At 35.9% G+C, this 26,547-nt stretch overlaps 1 protein-coding gene across 12 annotated transcripts in view; it reads left to right on the plus strand.

The window, feature by feature from the left end:
* Positions 1-26,547, plus strand: part of HERC1 (HECT and RLD domain containing E3 ubiquitin protein ligase family member 1) — a 225,201-nt gene that overhangs the window by 89,647 nt on the left and 109,007 nt on the right. For 5 of the 12 annotated variants that reach the window (XM_059913065.1, XM_059913063.1, XM_059913075.1 and 2 more), the window contains exons 17-26: positions 289-480; positions 2,677-2,898; positions 5,380-5,553; positions 9,262-9,376; positions 9,465-9,585; positions 11,387-11,558; positions 14,114-14,426; positions 14,874-14,994; positions 20,311-20,362; positions 22,747-22,875. In XM_059913065.1, the coding sequence (XP_059769048.1) occupies positions 289-480; positions 2,677-2,898; positions 5,380-5,553; positions 9,262-9,376; positions 9,465-9,585; positions 11,387-11,558; positions 14,114-14,426; positions 14,874-14,994; positions 20,311-20,362; positions 22,747-22,875 (1,611 nt within the window). Of the gene's footprint in view, positions 1-288; positions 481-2,676; positions 2,899-5,379; positions 5,554-9,261; positions 9,377-9,464; positions 9,586-11,386; positions 11,559-14,086; positions 14,427-14,873; positions 14,995-20,310; positions 20,363-22,746; positions 22,876-26,547 lie in introns of all 12 variants that reach the window. The other 7 variants (XM_059913067.1, XM_059913069.1, XM_059913070.1 and 4 more) reach the window with 2 other exon arrangements.

Here is a 26,547-nt window from a genome sequence, read left to right on the forward strand (position 1 = left end):
GTAAATCTGAAAATGAGAATAAATTTGTGAATGAGAAATTCATAATGCATTTTAAGGGAAGCAGCTATAATCCTTTGAATTTGTTGGCACAAGGATATTTGTGCTTTCCCATAAAGTGTCTGTTGGTGACACTTTCTGAAAGTGAGTAAATACTAACCCAACCCTAGCTACCAGAGAGTTATATAATAATTCAACAAAGAGTTCTAGGCAGAAATAGTATTTATTAGTTTTTTTGTTTTAAGTTTGTTTGAAACAATTGATGCCTGTTAAATTTCTTACCCTTCATAGATGTGATATACGTCTCAGCTGCAGGCAGTATGCTCTGCCAGATTGTTAACTCCCTACTGTTACTCCCGGTGTCGGTGGCTCGGCCTTTATTGAGTTACCTCCTCGACTTGTTGCCACCTCTTGACTGCCTTAATAGACTCCTGCCAGCGGCCACTCTTTTAGAAGACCAGGAGTTACAGTGGCCTCTTCATGGTAAGTAAAGATAATAAAGGAGCAAATAATGCTGTTGAGAAAAGTTGTTTCTCTTGCATGCATCAGGTAAATCATATCTGACACTTGGTTATTTAATGTAATCAAAAGATAAAGTTGTTACTGTCTAAAAGCTTATAGTGTGAAGTGGGCAGCTGAGATGGGAAAATTTAAGAAAGTTGCTTATATATAAGTGTCACAAATAAAGTCTTTATCTGATCATCAGGCTTGAATAGTATATTTCATTGATTCCAAGACATGCTTCTCTTCAAATTTTGACATGGCTTAATTTGGATACATCTTACAGTGGATGATAGGAGGCATTGTTGCATAAATCAGTCAACAGCATAATGACACATTTTACAATCAATGAATTGATTTGTTTTATTTCTTAAATGCAAACGTTTTTAGTTTTAAATCTCTATTCGACAGTAAAATATTTTGTATTTTGGTTGGATATGTAGATAACTGATTGAATGTAAAAGGTGGAAATTGGAAACCTATCTTTCTGTGTTTTTCTTTTTAGGTACTTTATAGGAAATAGCATTTTGATTTTAGACGTAATATGTGAATTCACTCTTAATTTATAAAATGTTGATGATTTTATTCCATTGAATATAGCTTAAAATATCATGTCTAGAAAACATCAATGTATTTTTCCATTGAAGTCTGTCTATCCTAAGGCTATCAAAGGAGTTTCATTACTGAAATCTTAAAAACCTTTCAAGTTTAAATGAGGTCACATGTTTTATGGAAAGAATCCTGGTCTAAGGCATAAAAAGATTTAGATTTTAGTATTGGCTCTGTTTGAACTTGGCTGTATGATCTTGGGCAAGTCACTTATAACTTCTTGAAGCTTTGGTTTCTTCTCCTGGAGAGATTGGGATTGGACAGAATAGTTTGAGGGCCCGTCTTATATCCCATTGTTCTGTGACAGCTGGGTTTAGATGAAGTCAAGTGTTAAGGTTACAGCTGTATCAGGATATTGATTAGGCTTTATTTGGAGCCATTCCAGGTTTACTCTTGTTTTTCTAAAGCAATCTCAGAATTTGCTAAGACTCACTCTATTTGTATTAGGCGAGGAAGGTGTCATTTTATTTTGGATTTTTGCATCTGTGTTCATAACTGATTTCTTCCCATGATCTTCCTTTTTCATGCTATCCTTGTGTCATTTTTACGACCACAATTATACTAACCTCATAACATCAGTTTGGAATCTTCCTTTTTTTCCCTTTTCTCTGAAATAATTTGTGTAATTTAGGAGTTTTCTCTTCTTGAAGGTTTAAAAGAGTTTATAAAAACTATCTGGCCCTAGTGTTTTTTTATAGGTAGGTTTTTCGCTATTAATTTTCCTTTTTTAGTGGTTATTGTTCTCTTACAGCTTTTTGTTGCTTCTCAAATCCATTTCAGAAATTGATATTTTTTCAGAAAACGTCATTTTGTTGGTTTTCAAATTTATTGACACAGAGTTGTTCATAATATTCACACATAGTTTTTAAAAATCTCTAGTGTATCTGTGGTTATATCCTCTTTTTGTATTTTTAATTTTAAAATTTATGCCATCTTTTTTTTCTGGATTAATTTTATTAGAGGTTTGTCCATTTTATTAGTGTTTTCAAATGCCCAGTTTTTGAATTTGTTGATTTCTTGTGTTTTTCTTTTATGATTTCATTGATGTCTCTTCTTATCTTTATGGCTAACTGTAGTATTTTTTTTTTTTTAAGTGAAGAACTTTTAAAAACAAATGTACAATAAGAAAGCATGGGTCTTGATCTTAGTATAGGACAGATCTGAATTCAGGCCTTAAAAGCATTGAACAATACTAAGTGTCATTTTACTAGAGCAGCTCTTGTTTTATTTTGGAGGGATGAGCTACCTCAGTTACTTACTCTTAAGGTTGAAATTTGATCTGGACAGTGAAAAGTAGGAATAGAGTCAATGGGGGGGGTAATTCTGCCATGTACTGTTTCAATGTTTATCTCAAAATCAGTAACTTTACAGAGCAGATTTTTATTTGATGGCAAACTTATCTGAATATATTTTAAATTAGCCTACTAAAGAGAGTATATACAGAAAGTGTTGTAATCTGTGTTTTCATTATAAAATTATTTTGCTTCAGTGTCTTGTTGCAGTGCAATATAAATGAAAAAGCTTGAGAATCTTCAACACCAGATAAATTACTAATGATTTTGTTTTCAGGAGGGCCAGAACTGATTGATCCTGCTGGTGTGCCATTACCTCAGCCAGCCCAGTCCTGGGTGTGGCTTGTTGATCTGGAAAGAACAATTGCTCTTCTTATTGGACGATGTCTTGGTGGCATGCTTCAGGGTTCGCCTGTGTCTCCAGAGGAACAGGACACTGCATATTGGATGAAAACACCACTTTTTAGTGATGGTGTAGAAATGGATACCCCTCAGTTAGGTAATGTGTTTCTCTGCAGCATTTAGAATACATGCTTCTGTTTGTACCTCCTTTGGAGACTTCTCTTATTCTCGGTTTGCTGAATAGAGAACTGATAGAAAACAAATGCAACATTTGCAGGATAGGGGATCCAAGACTGTAACTTGGAGCCCTCAGAAAAGTTAAGTCCTGCAGCATCGTATAGTGAAAAGAGCCCCTGAACTAGGGAAATGTAGGTCTGGTTCTGCTCTGTTTTTATTTATCACTCATTTTGAGCAAGTCATCTAACTCATAAAAATGGGAAAATGCTTAATTACTTGTGTTCTGGGGCTTGGAGGTTATGAAACTGCTTCATAGAAGGTTACTGACCATGACTTACCAGGGCTCAGGTCATAAACACCTCTCAGTTGTGAGGGCCAGTCCCTTCTCCTCCCAGCCTGTCCTACTTTCAAGCTGATATTACCTTGTGTGATTCCTTATTTTTTTCCTCCCCATTTATGGTACCTTTGGTGTTTCCTTTCCTGCCTCATCTTCCATTTGTCTACTTTGATGGTAGGCTAGCTCTCAGACTGTCTGAACATGAGGATTTCTCCAGTTCCTGAAAGATGATGTAGTTGTTTTGTCTAGGATTGGTCCTTTAATCTCTCTGAACCTCTAATTTCAATCCTTAAAATAATGAGTTAGATTAGATAGCCCATATGGTCTTACTAGATTTTATTTTATTTATTTATTTTTAAGAAATGTTTTTTTGGCTGTGCCAGATTTTAGTTGCAGCACGTGGGATCTTCGTTGTGGCATGTGGACTTCTTAGTTGCGGCACGTGGGATCTAGTTCCCTGACCAGGGATCGAACCCGGGCCCTCTGCATTGGGAGCGCAGAGTCTTACCCACTGGACCACCAGGGAAGTCCCTAGATTTTAAATTTATTATTTCTCTGATAAGAGAAAGAGACTCAGAGAGTGTCCAAGAAGCAAAATCTAAGAAAAATCTCAATCTAAGAGAATCTCAAGAGGAGAAACAAAAAGTAGAAACCATGACAAAAATCATGGAGATTTCTGCTTTGGGGTTGGAGGGTTGGAGGGTGGGAGTGAGAGATGTTGAAGATTTTCTTCCTTTTCCAAATAGGAGTGTATATTCATTGTTTCATTTATGAACCAGAAAGTGATTCCAGCCATGGCTGATGAATGCTAGACTGGTACTTAGGAACGTTTGTATCAAAAAAAGTAAAATCATGTTTTTTTTCAAGGGGTATTTAACATCATAAAGATAGTTCCAGTGCTATCAGTGTTTAACTCTGTGATAGTCCCAAATGTCCTCCTGAGGACAAAAGTATCTTTATCTCTACCTTCCTCATATTTCTGTTATGTGTACTTTACTCAACTGGCCTTTGGTATGAATATAATCAATTTCAGTTTTAATGTTATTTTTCACGTTTTAAATTATAAAATTATGAAACTATTAAAATGTTACGTTTTATGTTTAAATACTTGGCATATATTGGACTTCCCACAGTGGTTAAGAATCTGCCTGCCAATGCAGGGGACACGGGTTTGAGCCCTGGTCCAGGAAGATCCCACATGCCACGGAGCAACTAAGCCCGTGTGCCACAACTACTGAGCCTGCGCTCTAGAGCCCGTGAGCCACAACTACTGGGCCTGCATGCCACAACTACTGAAGCCCACGCATCTAGAGCCCATGCTCTGCAACAAGCCACCACAACGAGAAGCCTGTGCACCGCAACGAAGAGTAGCCCCCGCTCACTGCAACTAGAGAAAGCCTGTGCGCAGCATCGAAGACCCAACACAGCTAAAAATTAATAATAATAATAAAAAACAAAGATAAGCAGTAGCTTCTAAAAAAAAATACTTGCATATATTAGGAAGAGGCTCTTGTCTGTAAAATTGTAAATAAATGATAATTTAGTTATATTGTGGGTTAAATTGACTTTGGGTATTAGCCCAGGAACCTGTCATTTAGAGAAGTGTTTTGTTTTTTAAATGGAAAATGAATTCTTAATGCCAAATGTCCCATTGGAAAGTTAGGAACCACCTGAACAAATGTAAATATCAGTTGAGAAATTGTTCAAGTATCAATATCTTTGATCTTCCTTAAATCATACTGAAGTGATTATTTTCCCTTAAGTCTACAAAAAGAAAAGAAAAATCTTGGCTAGTCTCTTTCCCAGTGGTCCCATGTTTCTCAACAAGGATATCAATCCGTTTTGAGCAAGAAAGTTCGTTACACAAGACTGTGCTGCACATGTAGGACCCTGCCTACCAAAATGCCAGCACTCCTCCCTGGAATGTTACATTTAGTCACATAAAGAAAGGGGTGATACTATGCCCAATTGAGAAGCATTAAAGGACTTTACCTTTGTAGCATCTACTTAAAATGGTTTGAAATGTATCATTTCATATGCATTAAGTAAATATGGTAAGATTTTATTTGTAGCACCAAAATTTACAAAGCTTGAAATCGATAACTTGTGTAATTTTTTTTTTAGATAAATGTATGAGTTGCCTATTAGAAGTAGCTCTTTCGGGAAATGAAGAACAGAAGCCTTTTGATTACAAATTGCGGCCTGAAATTGCTGTCTACGTAGACTTGGCATTGGGTTGTTCAAAAGAGCCTGCTCGAAGCCTTTGGATCAGCATGCAGGATTATGCTATTAGTAAAGGTAAGATGAAGAGGCTAAAGGGGGTAAATATGTAGATAGCTCATAATACCAACTAATATAAGTATAGTATAATATATGTAAATAGAAAATCACAGGGATTACCCTATTACTTTTTTATAGAAAAAAGGATTTTACAATTAACATTTTTTTAAAATAAATTTATTTGTTTTATTTATTTTTATTTTTGGCTGTGTTGGGTCTTTGTTGCTGAGCACGGGCTTTCTCTAGTTGCGGCAAGTGGGGGCCACTCCTCGTTGTGGTGTGCGGGCCTCTCACCACGGTGGCTTCTCTTGTCATAGAGCGTGGGCTTCAGCAGTTGTGGCATGCCGGCTCAGTAGCTGTGGCTCGCGGGCTCCAGAGCACAGGCTCAGCAGTGGTGTCACACGGGCCCAGTTGTTCCACGGCATGTGGGATCTTCCCGGACCAGGGTTCGAACCCATGTTGCCTTCATTGTCAGGTGGATTCTCAACCACTGCACCACCAGGGAAGTCCCTACAATTAACATTTTAAAAACAGTTTCTTATTCCTGTTTGTGGAACATTTTGAAGTGCTTGGTAAACCCCGTGTATTCTTTTATATACATATATCCCACTTGAAGAAAATCCACTGTGGGAAAATTGAGATTTGTGTGAAAAATAAATCCAGAGGCAGCATTTTACTGAAGGATTCCATGCAGCGTAAATGGATCTAGTATAAGAGTTGTTTAATGAATCTCTTCCCTTTGTGAGCCCTGGTGAAGAACTGAAATGATGTGTATGTAGAAGTCTGAGCTCTGGGCCTTGGTCATTTTCCTCCTGTGTAAAACACTTGCCCATTTTAGAGTGCTAGTGAAGATACCAGTTTGAAATGAGGTATATTATTAAGTACAGCAGTAAAGTACTATGCAAGTGTGTAGTGGTATTTCAGTTTCTAATATTACTTGATTAATAAAATTAATTTTATGTACAAGTTTTCAAAGGTTATACCTGATTTCTTTTTAGCTCCCATCCCCTTTTAACAATGACTTGGATTGTTCAGAATCATATACTCCTAGTTGTCTTTCTCCACGTTGCTCTTTCTTTAGTCCCTGCTCCCCTGTGTCTTTGGATTTTCTTCCTTCTGTGATAAAAATGGTAAAAGTAAATACATTTTCACCTTTACTTCGTATAATAAAAATGAGATACATATCATTCAGATCTTTAAAACACCAGTGAGATGATACCTTTGAAAGTTTAATCTCATCCAGTTTGTCATTCATTTATTCATTCTATTGTGTTGACTTTTCACCAGTGGTAGAAAAGTATGATAGTGGAGGAGAAAAAAAGCTTACTTTCTAAGTTGTATTTTCTGATATCCTCTTATTTGCATAATTTTCTTGGAATGTGCGGTTAGGTTTTTTTTTAAATAAATTTATTTTTATTTTTATTTATTTTTGGCTGCGTTGGGTCTTTGTTGCTGCACATGGGCTTTCTCTAGTTGCGGCGAGCGGGGGCTACTCTTCATTGCGCGGGCTTCTCATTGTGGTGGCTTCTCTTGTTGCAGAGCACGGGCTCTAGGCACGCGGGCTTCAGTAGTTGTGGCACGTGGGCTCAGTAGTTGTGGCTCGTGGGCTCTAGAGTGCAGGCTCAGTAGTTGTGGCACACAGGCTTAGTTGCTCCGCGGCATGTAGGATCTTCCTGGACCAGGGCACGAACCTGTGTCCCCTGCATTGGCAGGTGGATTCTTAACCACTGCGGCACCAGGGAAGCCCAGGTTTTCTTTTATAACACATTATCACTTGTTACTTTTCAGTGAGCACTTTAAAAAACTGGATATAAACATAAAGTGAATAAAAACTCGTATGGCTCCGTTTGTTCAATTGCTTGTACGCTATAGCCTAGACTTTATACCTGAGTAGTGGAAACATTTTATAGTGCTTGGTATGAAATGACTATAACTTTAGCGAAGGTGTTTTAAAAGAACCTATTACTATAAACATTGCACAGGAGGATAATCCCTGATAAATTTGACATACTGCAAAGGATGTTACTTCAGTTTGCTTTTAAATTGAATATTATCCTTCTTGAAATGGGGTCGTTTTATTTTAAGTCATAGCAGTTTTCAGAATAGCAAGCGATCCCTTGGAACAGATGATCTCTCAAGAACCTAGTGTGGAAAATTCTGTGTGTAATACAGACTATCATTTTAAGATTCTCTATTGGCTGTAAGATTTTCTTAAAATCTTACATGCTTATATTCACTTTTTCACCTGTAAAATAGGTAAGTCTGAACTTAATTTTTTACCTAAGCATCCAGAAATGATGAAAACCAAGCTGTAAAATTTTTGTCTTAAGATAGGAGTTTTAAAAAGGAATTAAGAACAAATAAAGTTAACTTGGGGCTTAATATTTTCCAAGGGTGCTTTTTGTTTGTTTGGTTTTGTTTTTAAGTAGCATGGTAAATCTGTCAAATTAACGGAGTCTAGCAGACATTCTGGGAGTAGACAGTAAATCTCCCATCCCCATTTGGAATCTACTGAATATTTCATTTTTAAAGTATAGAACTGGTGTGCTAACATGGAATTAAAGAAAGCAGCTGACTAGTGTTCATCATCTAATGCTGTGATTTGGGTTTTCAATTGCACATACTCATCTCTGTCCAAATGTTGTTTCATTTCTTACCCACCTAAATGTACATGTATTCACAGTATCTAATGGCTTCAAATACCACATATATACATACTTGACTAGTTTACTCAGTATCTCTACTAGGATGTCTAATACATAGTATTCAGAACCAGACTCCTGATAACAGATACCTATCCTCCCAAAGGGCTGTCCTTGTGATCTTCTCTCAGTAAAAGCCAACTACATTCTAAATACATTATAGTCATCCTTGTCTGCTCTCATGTTCACATCTGATCCATCAACAAATTTCTTCAACTCTACCTTCAGAATACATCTGGAGTCTGACCACTTCTTACTAACCCCACTGCTACTACTTTGGTCTGAGCCACCATCATTTCTTACCTGAATTACTGTAATAATTACTTCTGCTGTTGCTGTTCCTATAGTAAATTCTGCACTCAGCAGTTAGAGTGAGCCTTTTAAAACACAGATCACATCATCCCATATCTCTGTTCACAGTTTCTAATGGTCCTTCTCATTTCCCTCAGTGTAAAACCTAGAGGACTTGCAATGGCCTGCAAGGCCCTATGTGATCTGGACCCCAGACAGCTTTCTGATGTCTCCTACCACTCTCGTGCGTGCACATTTTGCTCTAGCTGCACTGGCCTCCTTGAACTCAGGCAGGGCCTCTACATAGTTTTTTTGAAAGGACACTGTTTGTGTGGCTTCTTCCCCTACGTCATCTAGATCTCTCTGCTCGATTGTAGCCTTATCAGTGACCTTCCCAAACCAGGCTGTAAAAAGTAGTAAACCCACACAGTTCGGTATTCCCTGGTCTCCTCACCCTGCTTTATTTTTCTCCATAGCACTTATCTGTCATATTAATGTTTTTATTTATTGTCTCCTCATACCCCTCCCCCACCACAACTAGAATATAAGCTCTGTGAGATCTGGGACTTAGTTTTGTTCACTGCTGTATTCCTAGTATGCGGGATCTAGTAGGTGCATTTGTTAAATAACTGCTTAGGAAGGCGATAAAATTCAGGTGTTAGATTACTAAACCCATTAAAATTACCTCTGAACTGTTTTCTGTGAAATGTCAGTGTATCATTTTTATTTTCAGATTGGGACAGCGCAACTTTAAGTAATGAGTCACTCTTGGACACTGTGTCTAGATTTGTTCTTGCAGCTCTTCTGAAACACACAAATTTACTCAGTCAAGCATGTGGAGAAAGCCGGCAAGTAACTTAAAACTATCCTCAGACAAATATTTGCTCTCATGATGTTTGAAATTAGGTAACTTTTCTATTTTGGTTCTTTATTTAGATATCAACCTGGTAAAAGCTTATCAGAAGTGTACCGTTGTGTGTACAAAGTTCGAAGTCGTTTACTTGCTTGCAAGAACCTTGAACTTATTCAGACCAGGTCATCATCAAGAGACAGATGGGTAAAGTTGGAAATCAGTTACTCTGTGTTTTTCTGCAAGCTATGAGAGATAGCTCCATATTGGTGTATGTGAGGGGAAAAAATGTGGCTTAATTATTGCAGATGTTCAATAAATATTGAGTAGTTCTTTTTCTAGTGAAAAAAATTGGATGAGTAGAAGATTGGGGGTTTATTTAACCACCCATTTATCAAGTGTGATATGGCTGCTAAGGAAGTTTATATATTCTTAGGCCATATAGGTAATAACAACAAATTGAATTGTCCAAATCATATGAAATATTATTCCTTTGTTTTACGCTCATCAGACCATGTTTGAATTATCCTATTTGATTTGGGGTGCCATAACTTGTGAGGGATATTAGCAAACTTAGATTGGTTAAAGGTCTGAAAATCATCTTATACAAGAACTGGAAAGTGTCAAACATGTTTAGCTTAGAGAATGAAAGCAAAGGGGAGTCGCATGATAGGTGCCGTAAAGATATTTAAAGGGCTTCCATGTAGGAGAGGAAGTAAATGTGTTCCCTGTTGTTCCAGAGGGCACAGGTAGGACCAAAGGGTAACAACTGAATGGAGAATCATTGTTAGCTGAATGTAAGGAAAAAAGCCTTCTAATTATTAGAGTTGCCCACTGCTGGAGGTAAAGATTGAAAACTTTTATTAAGGATGTTCCAGAAGTAATTCTTGCAACAAAAATGAGATGATTTCTAAAGTGCTTGGTAATCCTGATAGCACAATCCTATAATTAGGAGTATAGCCTGATACCTCACCTTCAAAAGTGCTTACTTTGAAACTTCATATGTTAGATGCTTTGCACTCCATTATTTAGATCTTAGATTTTAAAAACCAAACTTTATCTCTACATTTGTATTATAGTATTCTTTTGGCATACACTGATTTAATATTTGTGGATCCGACTATTTGTTAGTGACCTTGAAAGCCCATGAAATGTACTAATTAGCCATTTTGTTGAGTCTCAGATTTGAAACTTACATATTGTGGAGATATATGACTTATGTATTTTGTGAGTCTGACTGACTGCTCAGTATCCCCATCCAATCATGAATCACAAAATAACTTTTATTGTACATCTGAGGATATCATTAAAAATTTTCACTTGTGCTTTATACTGAAATATATGGGGTTTTTGTGACTCTCTTCACCCCTGTTGTAAGGACGCTCTTCTTCAGATGACTGCTAGGGAGCATAACCACCATGGGAAATAAAATTAACATTGTCCTTACCAGATTTCTAATTTTCGGTTTCTGCAGGGACAAACAAAGTAAAGAAAATAATTAAAAACAATACTGTTTGTATAATTGAAATTTGCTAAGAGAGTAGAACTTAAAGTTTTTCACCAAAAAAAGGTTAAAAAATACTGTTTTGTTTTAAATTAGCATTATTAAACATTTATACAGAGTAACAATAACATACACAGCTTGAGGGAGACTGAATGGAATCACATTTCATGTTCTTTACCTTTTATGCTTGGTGTCATACTTGACTCATTTTAAGTTAGCAGTTTACAGCAGAACAGCAATATATATGAGTCAATTTACAGCATGACATTTTAATCAAAATATTGAGGAAGAGAGCATAGTTAGATGTTTCTGTATATTTTGTGTACATACATTTTTTTCTAATCTTTTCAGATTTATCCAGTATATCTTTTGTTTTTGTGGTAAAATTCATGTGTTATTACTGCTATTAGCATTATTTCCCGTGATAAAAAAGTCAAGGTTTTAATGATATTTTTCAAAATTAAAAAAATATATATTCAGTGTAGCTCTGATCATTTCTTTAAGATCTCAGAAAACCAAGACTCTGCAGATGTTGATCCTCAGGAGCATTCATTCACCCGGACCATTGATGAAGAAGCTGAAATGGAAGAACAGGCTGAGCGAGATAGGGAAGAGGGGCATCCAGAGCCGGAGGATGAGGAGGAAGAACGGGAACACGAAGTGATGACAGCTGGCAGTGAGTATATCCGTCTTGCTTTACAGATACACACTGTGGCATTCTTTTTGGTAGGGAAACTGACTGTAGAAGAGAGAGGCAAAAACATTTCCTTACTGCTCTTCTAAAGAGATGTGATATTCTCCTGATGATCTGATTAGCTACATTTCAGTTCTTACAACTGCTAGTTCCGTTCTGAAGCTGTTGGATTGCATGTTTTGGACTGAAAAGCTCTGGAAGCAGGCTTTTGGAAACAGTACCTGTTCCACTGAGTCTCATTCATGAAGTGATGCCCATGAGTCATTGGATAGGGACATTCAAAGCATGTTCTCTGGAGGGTACCAAGTTGTCCATTCGCCTGGCTGGCCTCTGGGTGGTGAGGAAGAGAGCCCCTTTCTAAGCCTATTAGGAGAGCCCAATTATTTTCCATATGTAGAACTTTTTAAATTATAAACTTCACCCGCTGACTGCACTGCAGTTTTCAGTAGAGAGTAAGAATATACATGAGAATATTATTGGCTGGTGAATGACATTTTTCATACTTTTTTATTACAAGGCTACAGATAGTTTTAAAATGTAATCATTTAGATGTTTAAAGAGAAATATCGAAGCTTTGAAACATTTGTTATCTTTTGAGTGATTTGGCTGTTTCAAGTTAAAGTGTATATTTACTTTTGTAGCCTAAAACATTTTGGCCATCTATGCATTTGGTATTGAGATTGTATATATATTTCAATCAATTTGACACTACTTTATTATCAATTTATCTGTGTTGTGCATACTTCTAAAAATGATTTTGAGGTGACTCAAAACAAGGCCAAAACCCCTTAAAACAAGAGGAGAAATATAAGGTCCAAATGGAGAAGAGGGGATTGGAGATGAGGAGGTGGAGAATAATTTTATATATATATTAAAAAATATATATAAATATATATATATATATATATATATGTAACATGTGTGTGTGTGTGTGTGTGTGTGTATATATATTTTTTTTTTGTGTGTGTGTGTGTGTGTGTGCTGCGTGGCTTGCAGGATCTTAGCTCCCCAACCAGGGATTGAAGCTGGGCCCTGGCAGTGAGAGCGCTGAGTCCTAACCATGGGACCGCCAGGGAATTCCCAGAGAATAATTATATTTTAAAACCTAGGCTGAGGGAACATTTACAGATGAACTTAAGACTTAGTTTAGAAATTCCTAAAAGCAAAGACCAAAGGGGAAAACACAGTAACAAAAGATAACCCTCAATTATATTAAAAGAAAGCATAATAGTTACCCAGGGAGTAATAATTTTTAAACTAGCTGCCATTTTTGAGCATCAGTTATATGCTGGGCACTGGGTCAAATGCTTCACATAGATTAACTCATAATCCTCTCCGTCTTAGATGCTTTCTAATATTACCCTGTTCTAAAGATGGACAAACTGAGGTTTAAGGAGGCAAAATTATGTGCCTAGGGCCACTGTTCGTAGCAGCTGGAATTAGGACCAGGTCTGCCCCAAATTCCAGTAACCATTCTCTTAATTACTTTAACTGATTTCTGGCTCTAGACTGTTAGTTTGTTGCTTTGATTTTCTTAGAAATAAGGGACTTTCAACAACATAATGAATATATTGTCATAATAATACTTTGAAATATACAAATGCATTTTTAAAGTTTGTACTTCAATATTAACAGACAAATATAATATTTTACTAACTTTTTTGCCTGGGTTCCCCATTAAAAATACCATCTTCACTCAAATTTGAGTAAAATTTTCTTTTCCTATTGTGAAATACCTAACACTGCATCAGAACCTTGTTAAACCCACTTTTTACACTTGTGAATTGGGAAGAGCTGGCATAGATGGACATTCCTGGTGATACTATTTGACTCTGGAGGCAGTCTTGGCCATATTATTATAACCAGATTCTATTTCAGCAAAGACCTTTAATGGTTGTGCTTATTTAATATGTTTAAAATACAACAAAGTGTAGGTATTAGGAATTATATGGACTTTGGAAGGGGAAAGGGGGCTCTTCATTATAACTAATGCAACTTAACTTTTGTCTGTTTCTTTTGTAACCTGGCAATTTCAAACCAAGGTTGTGAACATTTCAGAAATAGGCAGTTATTTTTATCTAACCCAGTGATTCTCAAACTTTAATGGCCTTCAAAATCAGCTTGAGGGCTTGTTAAAACTACATTGCTGGCTCCATGCCTAGAGCTTCTGATTAGAAAGTCTGGGATGGGCCCAGTATTTTTCATTTCTAGCGAGTGCCAGATGATGTTGATGCTGCTCTTCTGGAACCACACTTTGCAAACCACTGATCAAACTCATAAGAGTAGAAATAGAATCAACCAAATCTAAATTCTGTAAAGGCATAAGTATTTCCTATTGTAATTTTTATAAAAAGTTTAATATTATACATGTATTTTTGATAAAATTTAACTTAGTTACTTAGTATTTAATGTCTAAAAAATGATTTTCCCTCTTTCAATAAGTTTTTGGTCCAAACTTTTTGACTGTTTTTATTGTTATTTTCTTTGCTCTTCTCTCCCCATGTGTTAAGACCTTGTTTTTGTGTTACATGTTCCAGAAATCTTTCAGTGTTTCCTCTCAGCCCGTGAAGTAGCTCGTAGCCGAGATCGAGATAGAATGAACAGTGGGGCAGGGTCTGGGGCTCGAGCTGATGATCCACCTCCTCAGTCTCAGCAAGAGCGAAGGGTCAGCACAGACCTTCCTGAGGGTCAGGATGTGTACACTGCTGCCTGCAACTCCGTGATCCATCGATGTGCCCTGTTAATATTAGGAGTAAGTCCTGTGATTGATGAGCTTCAGAAGCGAAGGGAAGAAGGACAGTTGCAGCAGCCTTCCACAAGTGCCTCTGAAGTGGGTGGACTTATGACCAGGTGGGACTGACTAGAAACTTAAAACATTTCTCTCCTCTCTTTGTTTCTTTATGCACTGAAATGGTTTATTCTCACTTATTGTATTCTGAAATTAACACAGACATGGAGGAGGAAATACAAATTGACAAGGATGAATTTAATGTAAAGAGTGATACTAATTCAGCCTGGAGTATAAATTTCTGATTAAATGAGGAGGCACAATTTTTCACACATATAAACAACAGTAGTTGATTGGCATAATTCTGTAATTTAGTGGCATGGAAGTTATTCTGATGTAATTGAGAAGGACTTTGTGCTTAGACCTGACTGAGAGCCAGGGTTTTCCATTGACAGACATAATTACTCCTCACTGTGTGTGTGTTTTATCTCTATGCTGCTAGTTCCATTCAGTTTTATGTTCACTAACAGTCCCAAATCGAAAAACTTTTCTTTGTGCATGTGAGACAGGAGTGAAAGTCTTACTGCAGAGAGCCGGCTAATCCACGCAAGTCCAAATTATAGACTGATCAAATCGAGGAGTGAATCTGATTTGTCTCAGCCTGAATCAGATGAAGAGGGTTACGCACTGGTAGGTATACCTAGATTTAGTAAAGAAGGAATTTTGTATAGCTATGTAAGACTTCGGTTAGAGTAAGTAATATACGTTTGTTTTAGACATACAAAAACTCTTTTAAAAGAACTTTTAAGAGAAATGAGATAACTATATTGCATAGGTATTTATCATCTATATGTTAGTGACTCAGATATCTCTCTTTAGCTCTGACTTGTTCCTAAACTCCAAATTCACGTATTTGACTCCTTGATGGACGTTCTACCTGAACATCTCAGGTGACCACAATCTTAACCTATCCAAAAATAAACTCATTTTTCTCCTAAACCTCTTCTCTCACATTCCCTATCTTAGTAAGTGTTACTATTAACTATCCAGGCTGGAAACCTGGGTTCATCCTTGACTCTACTTTTTCTTAATTCCTGGTCCCTGCAACCTCCTCACTCCCCACAGTCCAATTAGTCAAACCTTGAAAATTTTACTCTTAATATCTTTGTACTATGTCCTGTCCATCCCTCTTGCCACTGCTCTGTCTCAAACTTTCCTTCTCTTTTGCCTGGCCTGGTACAAAAACCTCCAAACTGGTTGCCCCATCTCTTGTCTTATGCCCATCTTCAACATTTCACTAGAATAATATACCTGAAATACAAATCTGTTTATATCTCCTCTACTTAAAATCTTTCAGTAGCTCTCAGTTCCCTATCAAAAAAGCCTCAGGACCTGAACTGCAGGCATTTAAGGTAAAAATCAAAGAAGTGAGATGCTGATTTATATATAAGAAGTAGAAAGTAATACGTGCTATAGTGTGACGGGTAAAATAAATTACAGAATGAAAACTGTCTAATAGATAGCTTCTATTTGAATAGCTTTGGACTTAGAGTTGATAGCTGGATTTTCATTTTGGCTGATCCTCTGCCTTATATGTGAATCTGTATGTGCTACTTGACCTCTCTGGGCCTTAGTGTCCCATTGTATGATATGAGGATAGTAGTACCTGTTGTGTAGGTGGTAATGTGTTAGACTTGGCTTCTGAACCTGATCCTACTGATGGATAGCTTTGAGACCTTGGTCATGTCACATGATAGCTCAAACGGAAACTCTGGGTTTTTTGGACTGAGTGACTTGATAAGATTCATTTTTAGCTCTGAAATTCTTCTCTTATGAATTGAGAAACTGGATGTGAAAATATTTTTGAGAAGTATAGAGTGCTAAATAAACATGAAGCTGTTGTTTAAAAGAAACTTCTAAGCATGAAAGATTCCTCCTCTGAGGAAAGTTGAACAGTGTCTTCAAGCAAGTTTCATTGTATGTTTTTGTTTGTTCTTCCTCCATTTATTCTTCATTCCCGTTATCATCTCTGTGCTCCCAGTTCACGTTCCCAGTCTTGCCGTCTACTGAGATTCCTCTCTGTCCATTTATTTTTCCAAGTTGATCAGTCTCATTATCTAGTCTCCTAGCCCTGTGACAGTTTTATAACAGATCATGTCACTTCTCTCCTCAAAACCTCCAATGACTCTAGTATTTCTCAGAGTAGAAGCCTAGGTCCCTGCAGGGGCCTATAAGACTCTACCTATCCTGGCCTCACTCCTCTCTGATCTCCTCTGCTGCTACTCTCCTTCTTGATGACTCTCCTTCTGCCACACTGACCTCTTGGCTTTTCCATGAACATACCACACAACTTCCCCATAGGGCCTTTACATGGCTGTTTCTTCTGATTGGAATACTGTTGTCTGTAGGCAAATCCCCTCGCTTCAAGTCTTCGTTCTGATATTACTTTTTCAGTTACACCTGCCCTGACCACTCTATTTGAAATTCCAGTTTGCTCTCCTTTCCAGATATTCACTCCCTGTCCGCTTTGCCTTGCTCTGTCCCCCTCACCCCCCGGCACCTAACATTATTTATTTGCTATATTTATCAGTTTCTCTTAGCCTACACTAGAATATAAGCTCCCTGAGAATAGAAGTTTTTGCTGTTTTATTCACTACTGTATCCCAAGTACCTATAGTGCCTGGCACACAGTAAGCAGTCATTAAATATTTTTTAACGAATGAATGTCTGTCTAATCTATTTTGGTAAAATTTCTGTGCCTGTTTGTTCTTTCCAGTCTTCAATTTAGGCCCTTTTTACTTTTGCCTGAACTGGTAGTTTTCAAACTGATCTCCCTACTTTTTCCAGTTCCTCTCCTTTGATACTGCTCCCAGAGGTAGAGCTCTTAAAAATGTACACAGTGGACTTCTCTGGTGGTGCACTGGTTAAGAATCCACCTGCCAATGCAGGGGACATGGGTTTGAGCCCTGGTCCGGGAAGATCCCACATGCCATGGAGCAACTAAGCCCGTGTGCCACAACTACTGAGCCCGTGTGCCATAACTACTGAAGCCCATGAGCCTAGAGCCCATGCTCTGCAACAAGAGAAGCCACCGCAGTGAGAAGCCTGCGCACCGCAATGAAGAGTAGCCCCCCACTCGCTGCAACTAGAGAAAGCCCGCGCACAGCAACGAAGACCCAACACAGCCAAAAATAAAAACAAATAAATAAATTAATTTAAAAAAAACACAAAACACAGACACACACATAAACACAACAAGAACAACAACAGAACACCTGCTGGTCATGCTACCTTCTTATTAAAAAAAAAACCTCAGTGACTCTGCACTGCCTACCCAGAAATCAAAGATTCTGGAACATGTTGCTTGCCTGCTTTTGAAGCCAGTTTTCCCCTGCGGTAATCTGCATTTTTGCCATAGCCTAGTAGTCCATCTGCCAGACTCCAAACATACCTCTTGAGCCTCTGCTCAAGCATTGTTTGCCTTAAATGTCCTTCTCCTGGGTTTTGTTGATGAAGTCCTGCCTCTCTCTTAAGGCCTGGTTAAAATGTCATCTCTTCCAGAAAACTTTCCTAAGATTACTCACAGTGACTCTGTTATTTACATGGCAGTTTGTTAGTATCTATAATAAACCACTAATGGTTTGTCTCATGTTGGACTTACTTATGTATTATTAGTATTTCTTTCCAGTAGACCTCTTAGAAGGTCTAGAGTTTTTTTAATGTCCCTCATGTCTCCTACATTGTGCTTTGCATATTGTAAATGATAACTCATTTCAACTGAAATGAAAGATAAAAGATGAGGATAAATGTAGTTAAAGTGGCATACATTTTGGAAGCAAACAATGAAATCTGACTTAGTCACAATAGACTCTATTGATTTTGACCTGGGGCAAGACACTTAACCTTTCTGAGCTCCAGCATTTTTATCTTTGAAATGGGGAATACCGCTACCTCTTATACTTGCCTCAGCTGGGTTGTTGTGAAGAACAAGTTTAGTAATACAATTTAAAACATGTTGAAAGTTATGTTTTCAAAACATAATGGGAAGACAGATAAATGGAGGTGGGTTGAACCTAGATATAATTGCCATGTCTAGGTTCTACAGAATTTTAAAAAGATTAAGAAACACATTTTTGGGAAAGATGGACTCTTAATCATCTTTTCTTATGGAATATTTAGAAAGATAGTGTCATAAAAGGTGGAAAAGTAAAGAACTAGAGAGAGCAGATTCTGTTGTGGGTAAGGAGACTTGAGCTGAGCCTTCAGGCTGAGCCTCCTATAGACGAAGAGGAGCAAGCAGTGGGGGCAGTATGGGATTTTCCAGCTGAAATATGTTACCCTTCTGTCTGAGGTTATTTAGGATTATCATTGATGTCTTTGATATCTAGTAGTACTTGTTTATCTTGAATTGTCAGTGAATGAAATGCTTTCTTAAAATAACTGAAGTTAACCAGCTTAATGCTAAATCTGAGTTTTAACCTTCTTTCATAAAGAGTATTATGTGATATATTATCTACTCTGTCTTAGTGACCAGAGAAACCTAAGTCAACAGTTACACAGTTAAACCCAAGTGTAACTGTTTGATTGACACATGTCATACTTAATCAGCATTTCTTACTACGCTCTCCTAATCTACCTCCCTCATTTCCTTACCGCCCTCTTTCACAAAGGATTTGATTTAGCATACAAAAATAAATACTATTTATAAAAGTATAAGAGAACGAATTAGGGCTAAAAGAAACAGAGAGGAAAATAAAGCCCTGAGTAAGATTTGTACATCTCTACACATATCCTGTGATGTTCTGCTAGAGATGGGCCAGCAAATAGGAAAAACATGAGTCGCATGATTCACAGTGTGTAAAAGATAAAAACAAACCAGGTTTTCAAGAAAAACTCAGATATTTCTGGTTCTGAGACCTGAGATAAATTTCTTCCATGAGCCCTCATGGCAAAGGTACTGTGTAATAAAAATGTTGTATTGCATGAGATGGCATTGTCTTCAGGAACTGTTGTGACAACTGTTTGGTGTTTTCTCCAGCATCAAATGGCCTGGGAACATACTTATTTCTGGTGTGTGTGTGTATATATGTAAAACAAAATGTATTTATCCACAGTGTGGGTACATATGTCTATATGTATTACCAGGAAAAAAATTTCTAAATGACATTTCCTAAATGGGTCTGTTTTGTCACTTCTGCAGCCTTTCTTCTTTGCCACCAACTTTTTTATTGTGTGATAAAGTGCAATTGAAATTGCTGAGACCATAATGTCAAATCTGTGCATAAATCTAAGTCATGGGTTTGTATATGGTTATCTGTACATAGAGTAGATAGTTGTCACCAGTGCCTCCCCACCACACTCACACACACACACACACACACACACACACAAATATACTTCCTTTCTTCCTGAAAGCCTTCACTGTTTTATTAAGCTGACTGCAGTTTAACCATTTGAGATTTCTTTATTTTAAGGGGTTTTAAAAAAACATTTTAAAGTCTTTTAAAATACTACCAGAAAGCTTAGGACTGTGTTATTCTTCTGTTAGTGTGGATTCATCAGATTCTCTTTTTCTGTACACCTAGCCAAGGCTGATAGTTTTGAAAATAATGGAAAGTGAGGATAGAACAAGTAGCGATTTTGGAAAATGGGACTTTGCTACAGGGGCTTTAGGCATCTAGAGGGTATTAATAAGAGATCATACTGTGTTAGGAAGATAAAAGACAAAGATTTCGAAGAAGAAAAAGGTGACAACAAAGAACAAGTTCTGCTACTTTACACTGTTAATTAATGTGCATATTGACTTGTGTTTTAGTATCTCAGAGTCATGTGCCTGAGCTGTTTTCAGTGGGTATTTAGAGACTTTGTTCTCAGCCTGACTTGACTGGTAAATAAGTAGCACATTGCTATAATTATACAGATTACTTTTTATTTTAGTACTCTATTAAATCTTAATCTTAAATAATTTTCACAATTAAATTTTATTATTTATTTTTAACTTAACAGAGTGGAAGACGAAATGTTGATTTGGACTTGGCATCATCTCATAGAAAGAGAGGTAAGTATTAAATATCTGGTTAAGTAGCTCTTTTTATATCTGATATATTTAGATCTAATTGTCATTGAAACAATATTGCAAAAAAGTTAGAAACATTTTATCAGAAAAGTTAAAAGGAAGATCATTTTCTTGAAAATATACACCCTTAAAAAAAGATCTGGGAATGTCTAGGAGTTAATAATCAGTTCTCTTTCTCATTTGTCCTGTTTTGACTTTTTAAAAGTCCCATGGAACTCTGGAAGCAGTGCTTTACATTGTGGGGGGTTATGGACATAATTTGCCATGCTTTTAGCTCAATGGTATAGTTGAGCTATACCATTGAGCTAAAGTATAGTTAGTTAATGGTATAGTTGCTATAGTTTAAGTGGTGTTACAGGGAGAACTCTTTACCCCATTCACCTTTCATACACACATACACACTTTCAAACTGAAAGTTTCTAGTTTTTTTCCTCTTTGCCTCTCAAGATTTAAAGCATATAAGAGATGAACAGATGATTTCTAAAAATAAAATTTTCCCATGAGGAACAATTTTAGAGTTCATCGAGAGTTAAGCTCATTTGTTAAAAGCTGTATCTTAATGAATAATATAGTTAACACTTGTTTATATGTACAAATAGATGGAAAGAACAGCAGTTTTAGATAATACAAATCCAAGGTAACTAAAAACTCTCCAAGTATTATTCTCTATTAATTGGCACTTTTATTAACCCATTTTTTCTGTGGTTGTGAAAACTTGGAATGTTAAAAGTTGCCACTAGTGGAAGTTTTCTAAAAGCCTGTAGGAAAACCGTTTTTTCCCATTATATTGTCTTTTATATTTCAGAATTGAACCCTTCTCTTGATAACTTCCTTGGCAGGATGTTAGGTTCTCTACAGGAAAAAAAGTGAGAAATAAGGGAAGATTGAGGAATGAGAGGAAGAAATGCACCCACAATTTTTTCGTTTTTGTGTTTATAACTTAGAGGAAATGTTGGTATTTATAACTTAGAAGAAATGTTGGTACTTAGAATACTAAGAATGAATTTTTTTTTGAACTATTAGGAATTATAGGGACTAGAGCTGGTGCTTTCTTTATTGAAAAGTCTTTTAGTATTATAGTGTATCAAGGTTCCAAAAAAAATTATAGGGTATTTGTGATATCAGAGAAATTAAATGATGTTTAGTATAACGTGCAATATGTATGTTATCGTTTTCTAAGTTTTTGAAAATTGGCAATTCATGTGCCATAATTAGCCAGAGTATCCTTTTCCTTAACCACTTGAGTTAGGAATTAAATTTTTGGATTGATTTTCCCTTCCTAATGTTGGTTAGCTCAGGCAAAGATTGTTGCTATAATTTCTATGTTATATTAATGAAAAGATGGCTCCAAACTTATTGAGTAGCATAAGGGATCCAGCCTGTCGTTTTAAGAGCTTCCTACTATACTAATTATGTTTATAAGTGATAGTCTGTTGACTAAAATTACTCTTTTCTCTAAGATCTTTATCATGCTTATGGAAATATAAATTTGCGATTCAGTCTATGATAACTGTGTCAGCATGTGACAAAGTAATCTTTGGAATAAAACAAAAAGTGGTATTTTTAGCTTTGAATTAAGAATAACCTAGAATTCAAGTGTAAATTACTTAGGAGGAATTAATATGACACTTTAAAATAACTATTCTAGAGTTGCTGCCTGTTCACAATTTTAAACAATTGCCCTATAAGTAGGTGTTGATTTCCTGTAGTTTTAGAGCTAAGTAGATACAACTGAATTAAGCCATTAATCCAAATTTGTTTATGGGTAAACCAACTTCTTCAAAAGCTCAAAGTAGTACCAAGACCTATTAACTTCTTGGAATCTAACTTTATTTTGTTGGAAACAGAAAGGCAAACAAACAGGACCTCATGGGAAAAGTTTGTTTGTTTAAATTACCCATTTAGGAAGTTATAATAGGGAGGCAAACTAGTTATGCAAATTATCATGATATCACCTAATGTGGTACCAATTTATTCTAGTAATCATTGCATCTAAATGTTCTCAGGCAAAAATTTTGCTGATAGCTTTGTTCCTAGGACTAGGTGACTAGAAAGTAGAAGGAGTACTGTTCTAGGAAGAGCAGCAAAAACAGTTTTCAATCTCATGAATCCTAGTGTTTGTGGATTAAACAATGAAAATGTATACTTAATATCATGTATTTAATTATAATGGATTTCTTTCTTTAAAAGAAATTAACACTGAAAATACATTTGGGATGTTATATTTTGAAAGAAATTTTTAAAAATCATGTATATTTAGAGACTGCCCTCTGACCACAGTGGAATTTTTTGTTTTGTTTTGCTCTTGAATGATGATTAAAATAAACCACCCTATTTTTTCCTTATTTATTGTCAATATGGACCAGATGTCATAAGCCATAACATGCCTATCTTCAGTTGGTCAGATGAACCTACCAAGTCTGAGAACTTTTTGGAGCCATTCAGGTGTTCTGATTCTGACTTGAGCTATGAAGGACAAGCAGATGTCCAGCCAAGTGAGAATTCTTCTATGTGCTTATTTACCCCTTTCCAATATTTTGAAGAGGAAATGTAAACTTTTTTCCTCTCACTTTCCTTTTTCATTTATTAGTCTAGTGGTCCTGAGTTATTAAAAGTTTAGTAAGAGAAATTAGAGATAACAGTGTTTAATTACATCTCGTTTACTAAAACTAAATGGATGTATCAATGACAGTTAATGGTTGTATACACATTGCAGCTGCCCTTAATATGCCTCCAAAGACTCCTCCTTGAGAGGGCCTAGTGCCTATAATTTCAGTATTTGACATTGGGGATACTGGAATTCATGCTGTTGAACCATATTGCTTCTTTTCCCCTCATTCCAGTTAATGTGTCACAGTTGGTCCAAGCTCTTGGTCCAAGCAAGTGAGTATGGTAGGAAGGATTAGAGCAAAGTGAGCAAATAAATTGAGCTCAGCCAACTTGCTCGGCTCTTTAGAGGCATCAGAGCTAAATTCTAAATCCAAAAATGTCATCAATTACTTTAAAAAGAGATGAGAGGTGGTACATATTTCTGCTTAGCACCTCAGAAGTAATATGAAATTTATATTCATTAAACACTTAAAAACTGCTTACTATATGCCAGGTATTGGTCTAATCACTTCAAACATATTAACTTATTTAATTCTCATAATAGCCTGTCAAAATTCTTGGCAAAACCTGTTAAACATGTTGGTATTTCGGTACTTTGATAAATACTTAAAAGATTTGCTGTAGTTGTGCAGAACTGAGCTTGTTCTTCACTGAAAGACAATATGTTTTTGCAGATACTTAACTTTAGTTTTTGTATTTAAGCTGAAGCTGATATAGTGAAAAATGGTGGGGATACCAAAGCAAAATTTTAAGAAGGAACGTCATGGTTTGACTTCACTACCCTGCCGCAGGTCTTTAAATATAGTGTTAGGGTTTTATTGCTAAATAATATTGGAAACATTTATCAACATATCTGTTTCATGGTATAACTTGTATGGGTGAAATGCTATTTTATCTGTGCATTTCGAATTAGATTATATAAAGAAGAACAAATGTGAATGTTGTCTCCTGTATCAAATTTCTCCTTTTGTCTTCTGATTCTTGTTGTGGTAGTGTATTTACTCCTTTTTGGCCAGTTGAGCCCCAGAAAAAAGAAGAGCTTCAAGCAAGTACATGATGGCATGTTTAATTTTTTTCCCCTTTTAGCTTGCCTACATATTTTATGGTTTATAAAGTATGTATTGCAGCTCTGCCATGTTCATTTTGAAAATTCCATTTAAGAACCAAAGTTGTAAGGACAAGTAAACAATCTCAAATTTCTTGTTGGACTTTATATTTTCTTTTTATAGTAGGAGACTCTGAATTAATATTAAGTAAGAATTGGGCTCAGTCACAATTACTCTGTAGAGGCTTTTGATATGCTTTTCAGATACAATATTTCCTATATTCAGATAAAACAACACAGAATAAATCAGTTATTAGGTTGTTATAATTTTTTTTTAAGAATTAGAGGTTTTTCATCTCTCATTTCCATATTGTGAGATTTTGTGTTTCAAAGTATTTTTGATATCAGCCTAAACATTTTGGTTATACTTATTTAATTTATTTATTTATCCTATTGCTTTCAGATAGTGTCTTATTCTTCCTTATATTTTATTCATACAAAGTTTTGTTTGGCTTATATACTTAATAAGTTACATGTTTTAAATTACGGGTCAACAAACTGACTAGTGGGCCAAATCTGGAATGCCACCTTTGTTTGAAAGTATAGTTTTGTTGGAACCCAGCCACACTCATGTATTACCTATGGCTGCTTTCACACTACAACAGCAGAGTTGAGTAGTTACATGAATAGTGAATGACCCACAAAACCTGAAATTATTTACTGTCTGGCTCTTCATAGATAAAGTTTGCTGACCCCTGCTTTAAATTGCAGAGAGGATTTAATTTGGGGATTGGCCACCTATTCCATAGAATATTTTGGAGTATTTTAAGGCAATTCACTACTTGCAGTTTCTTCACGTATTGAGCCTTTGCATAGGCAGGCAGTTGAAATTCCCATGGATCAGTGATTTGTGAGTTGATTAACAACAGGAATATGTAAGACCACCTCCCATAAACTTAAAGAATTAGTGTTATTAATTTAGAAAAGATCATTTTCTTTGAGCCTCTGTTTCCTCAACTGAGGCAATTGGACTAGATAATCTTTAAGGTCGCTTTTACTTCTGTGGTTCTAGCATTAACTCTCTGCACATTTTATTTTCATTTTGAAAAGTAATTTATAAGTATTGGAAGATTGAAGAACTTTTTATTCTGAAGTTTTATTATTGAACCAACAAGCTCAATGCTGAGAGACAAAAAATATCATTTGTAAGTTAAGGTTAAATCCAGAGTCTGAATTTGGGATGATTAAGGAAGTGGAAAATGATTATTTCTTTTTTTTCTTTTTTTCCACATTAGCCCCTCCTTTATTCTTTAAATATCATTTTAATTTAATACATTATGCATCCATGACATTTTTCTTTGGATTTTTACCTTTTCTGTTTTACATGGGAAAATATTCAGCTATACAGTTTGGGGAAATTTTCAGATTGGTTATTTTTTATGTTCAGTAGAACTGAAAATCCAACATTTTTTAATCTTAAGAATTCTTGCTAAAATATAGAAGGCAGATAAACCATATATTCTTTGCCATTCTAAATTATTTTAGTAGAATGCATATAAATTATTTCATAGCTACTTTATAATATTAACTGCCTATTGTGGATTTCTGTGTCTCATTTTGAAGTCCTGGGGTTTTCCTGACAGTGTAATAATTCAAAAATAATTTATACAGTCAATATTGTATTAGTTCATTTTCTCTGTGGGCATTAGTGTTTAAGTAGTCCTCTTCCCAAATCTTTTCCATCTAGTATGTAACAAATATAATTTTTGTAATGCATATTTTATTAAGTACCTCAAGATTCATTCCTAATAGAAAAATTTGGTATATTCACAGAAGGAGATATTATACAGCACTCAAACAAATGAACCATGGCTACATGGAATAATGTGAATGAGTATTAGCAATATTATACTGAATGCAAAGTAATGTCCAAAAAGACTACATAAAATGATACTTTTTTATAAAGTCACAAACAACTAACACTAAACATTATTTGTCTTGGGAATACATATAAGATAAAACAATATTTAACAACAATAAAAGCAAAGGAGTGATAATGAAATCCTTACGTGGGAGGACACAGGGGAGAGATGGGTTGGGGGAAAGAACAGATAGGTAGTATTCTGCCAGTTTTCTAGTTCTTGTGTTCACATTTATTATAAATAAATATAAATACAAAAGCAGGCCATGCATGGACCAGTGATGAGAGTATATCATGAGCCAAGGAGTATGATTAATTTAACTCATGTACCTGAGATCAATTAAATCAAAAAAGACAAAACGTGTAAGAATTAGACATTTATATATTTTTTTAAAGCCACTATTGGCACATGCCTTGGACAGTTGTTGTGATAAAACATATTAACATTTTTGCTGTCCAGTGTAAAGATTTTAGCCTAGAAAATGCCCACTGGCAAAACTAATGGTATTGTATTTAGCCACTATTGTTAACACCACTTGGTAATTTTATGTAGCTATCACTTTATAGTTAATCTTATATATTCTTGTCTGT

Source organism: Balaenoptera ricei, chromosome 2, assembly GCF_028023285.1.
Source record: "Balaenoptera ricei isolate mBalRic1 chromosome 2, mBalRic1.hap2, whole genome shotgun sequence".
In the NCBI taxonomy this organism is placed as follows: Eukaryota; Metazoa; Chordata; class Mammalia; order Artiodactyla; family Balaenopteridae; genus Balaenoptera; species Balaenoptera ricei.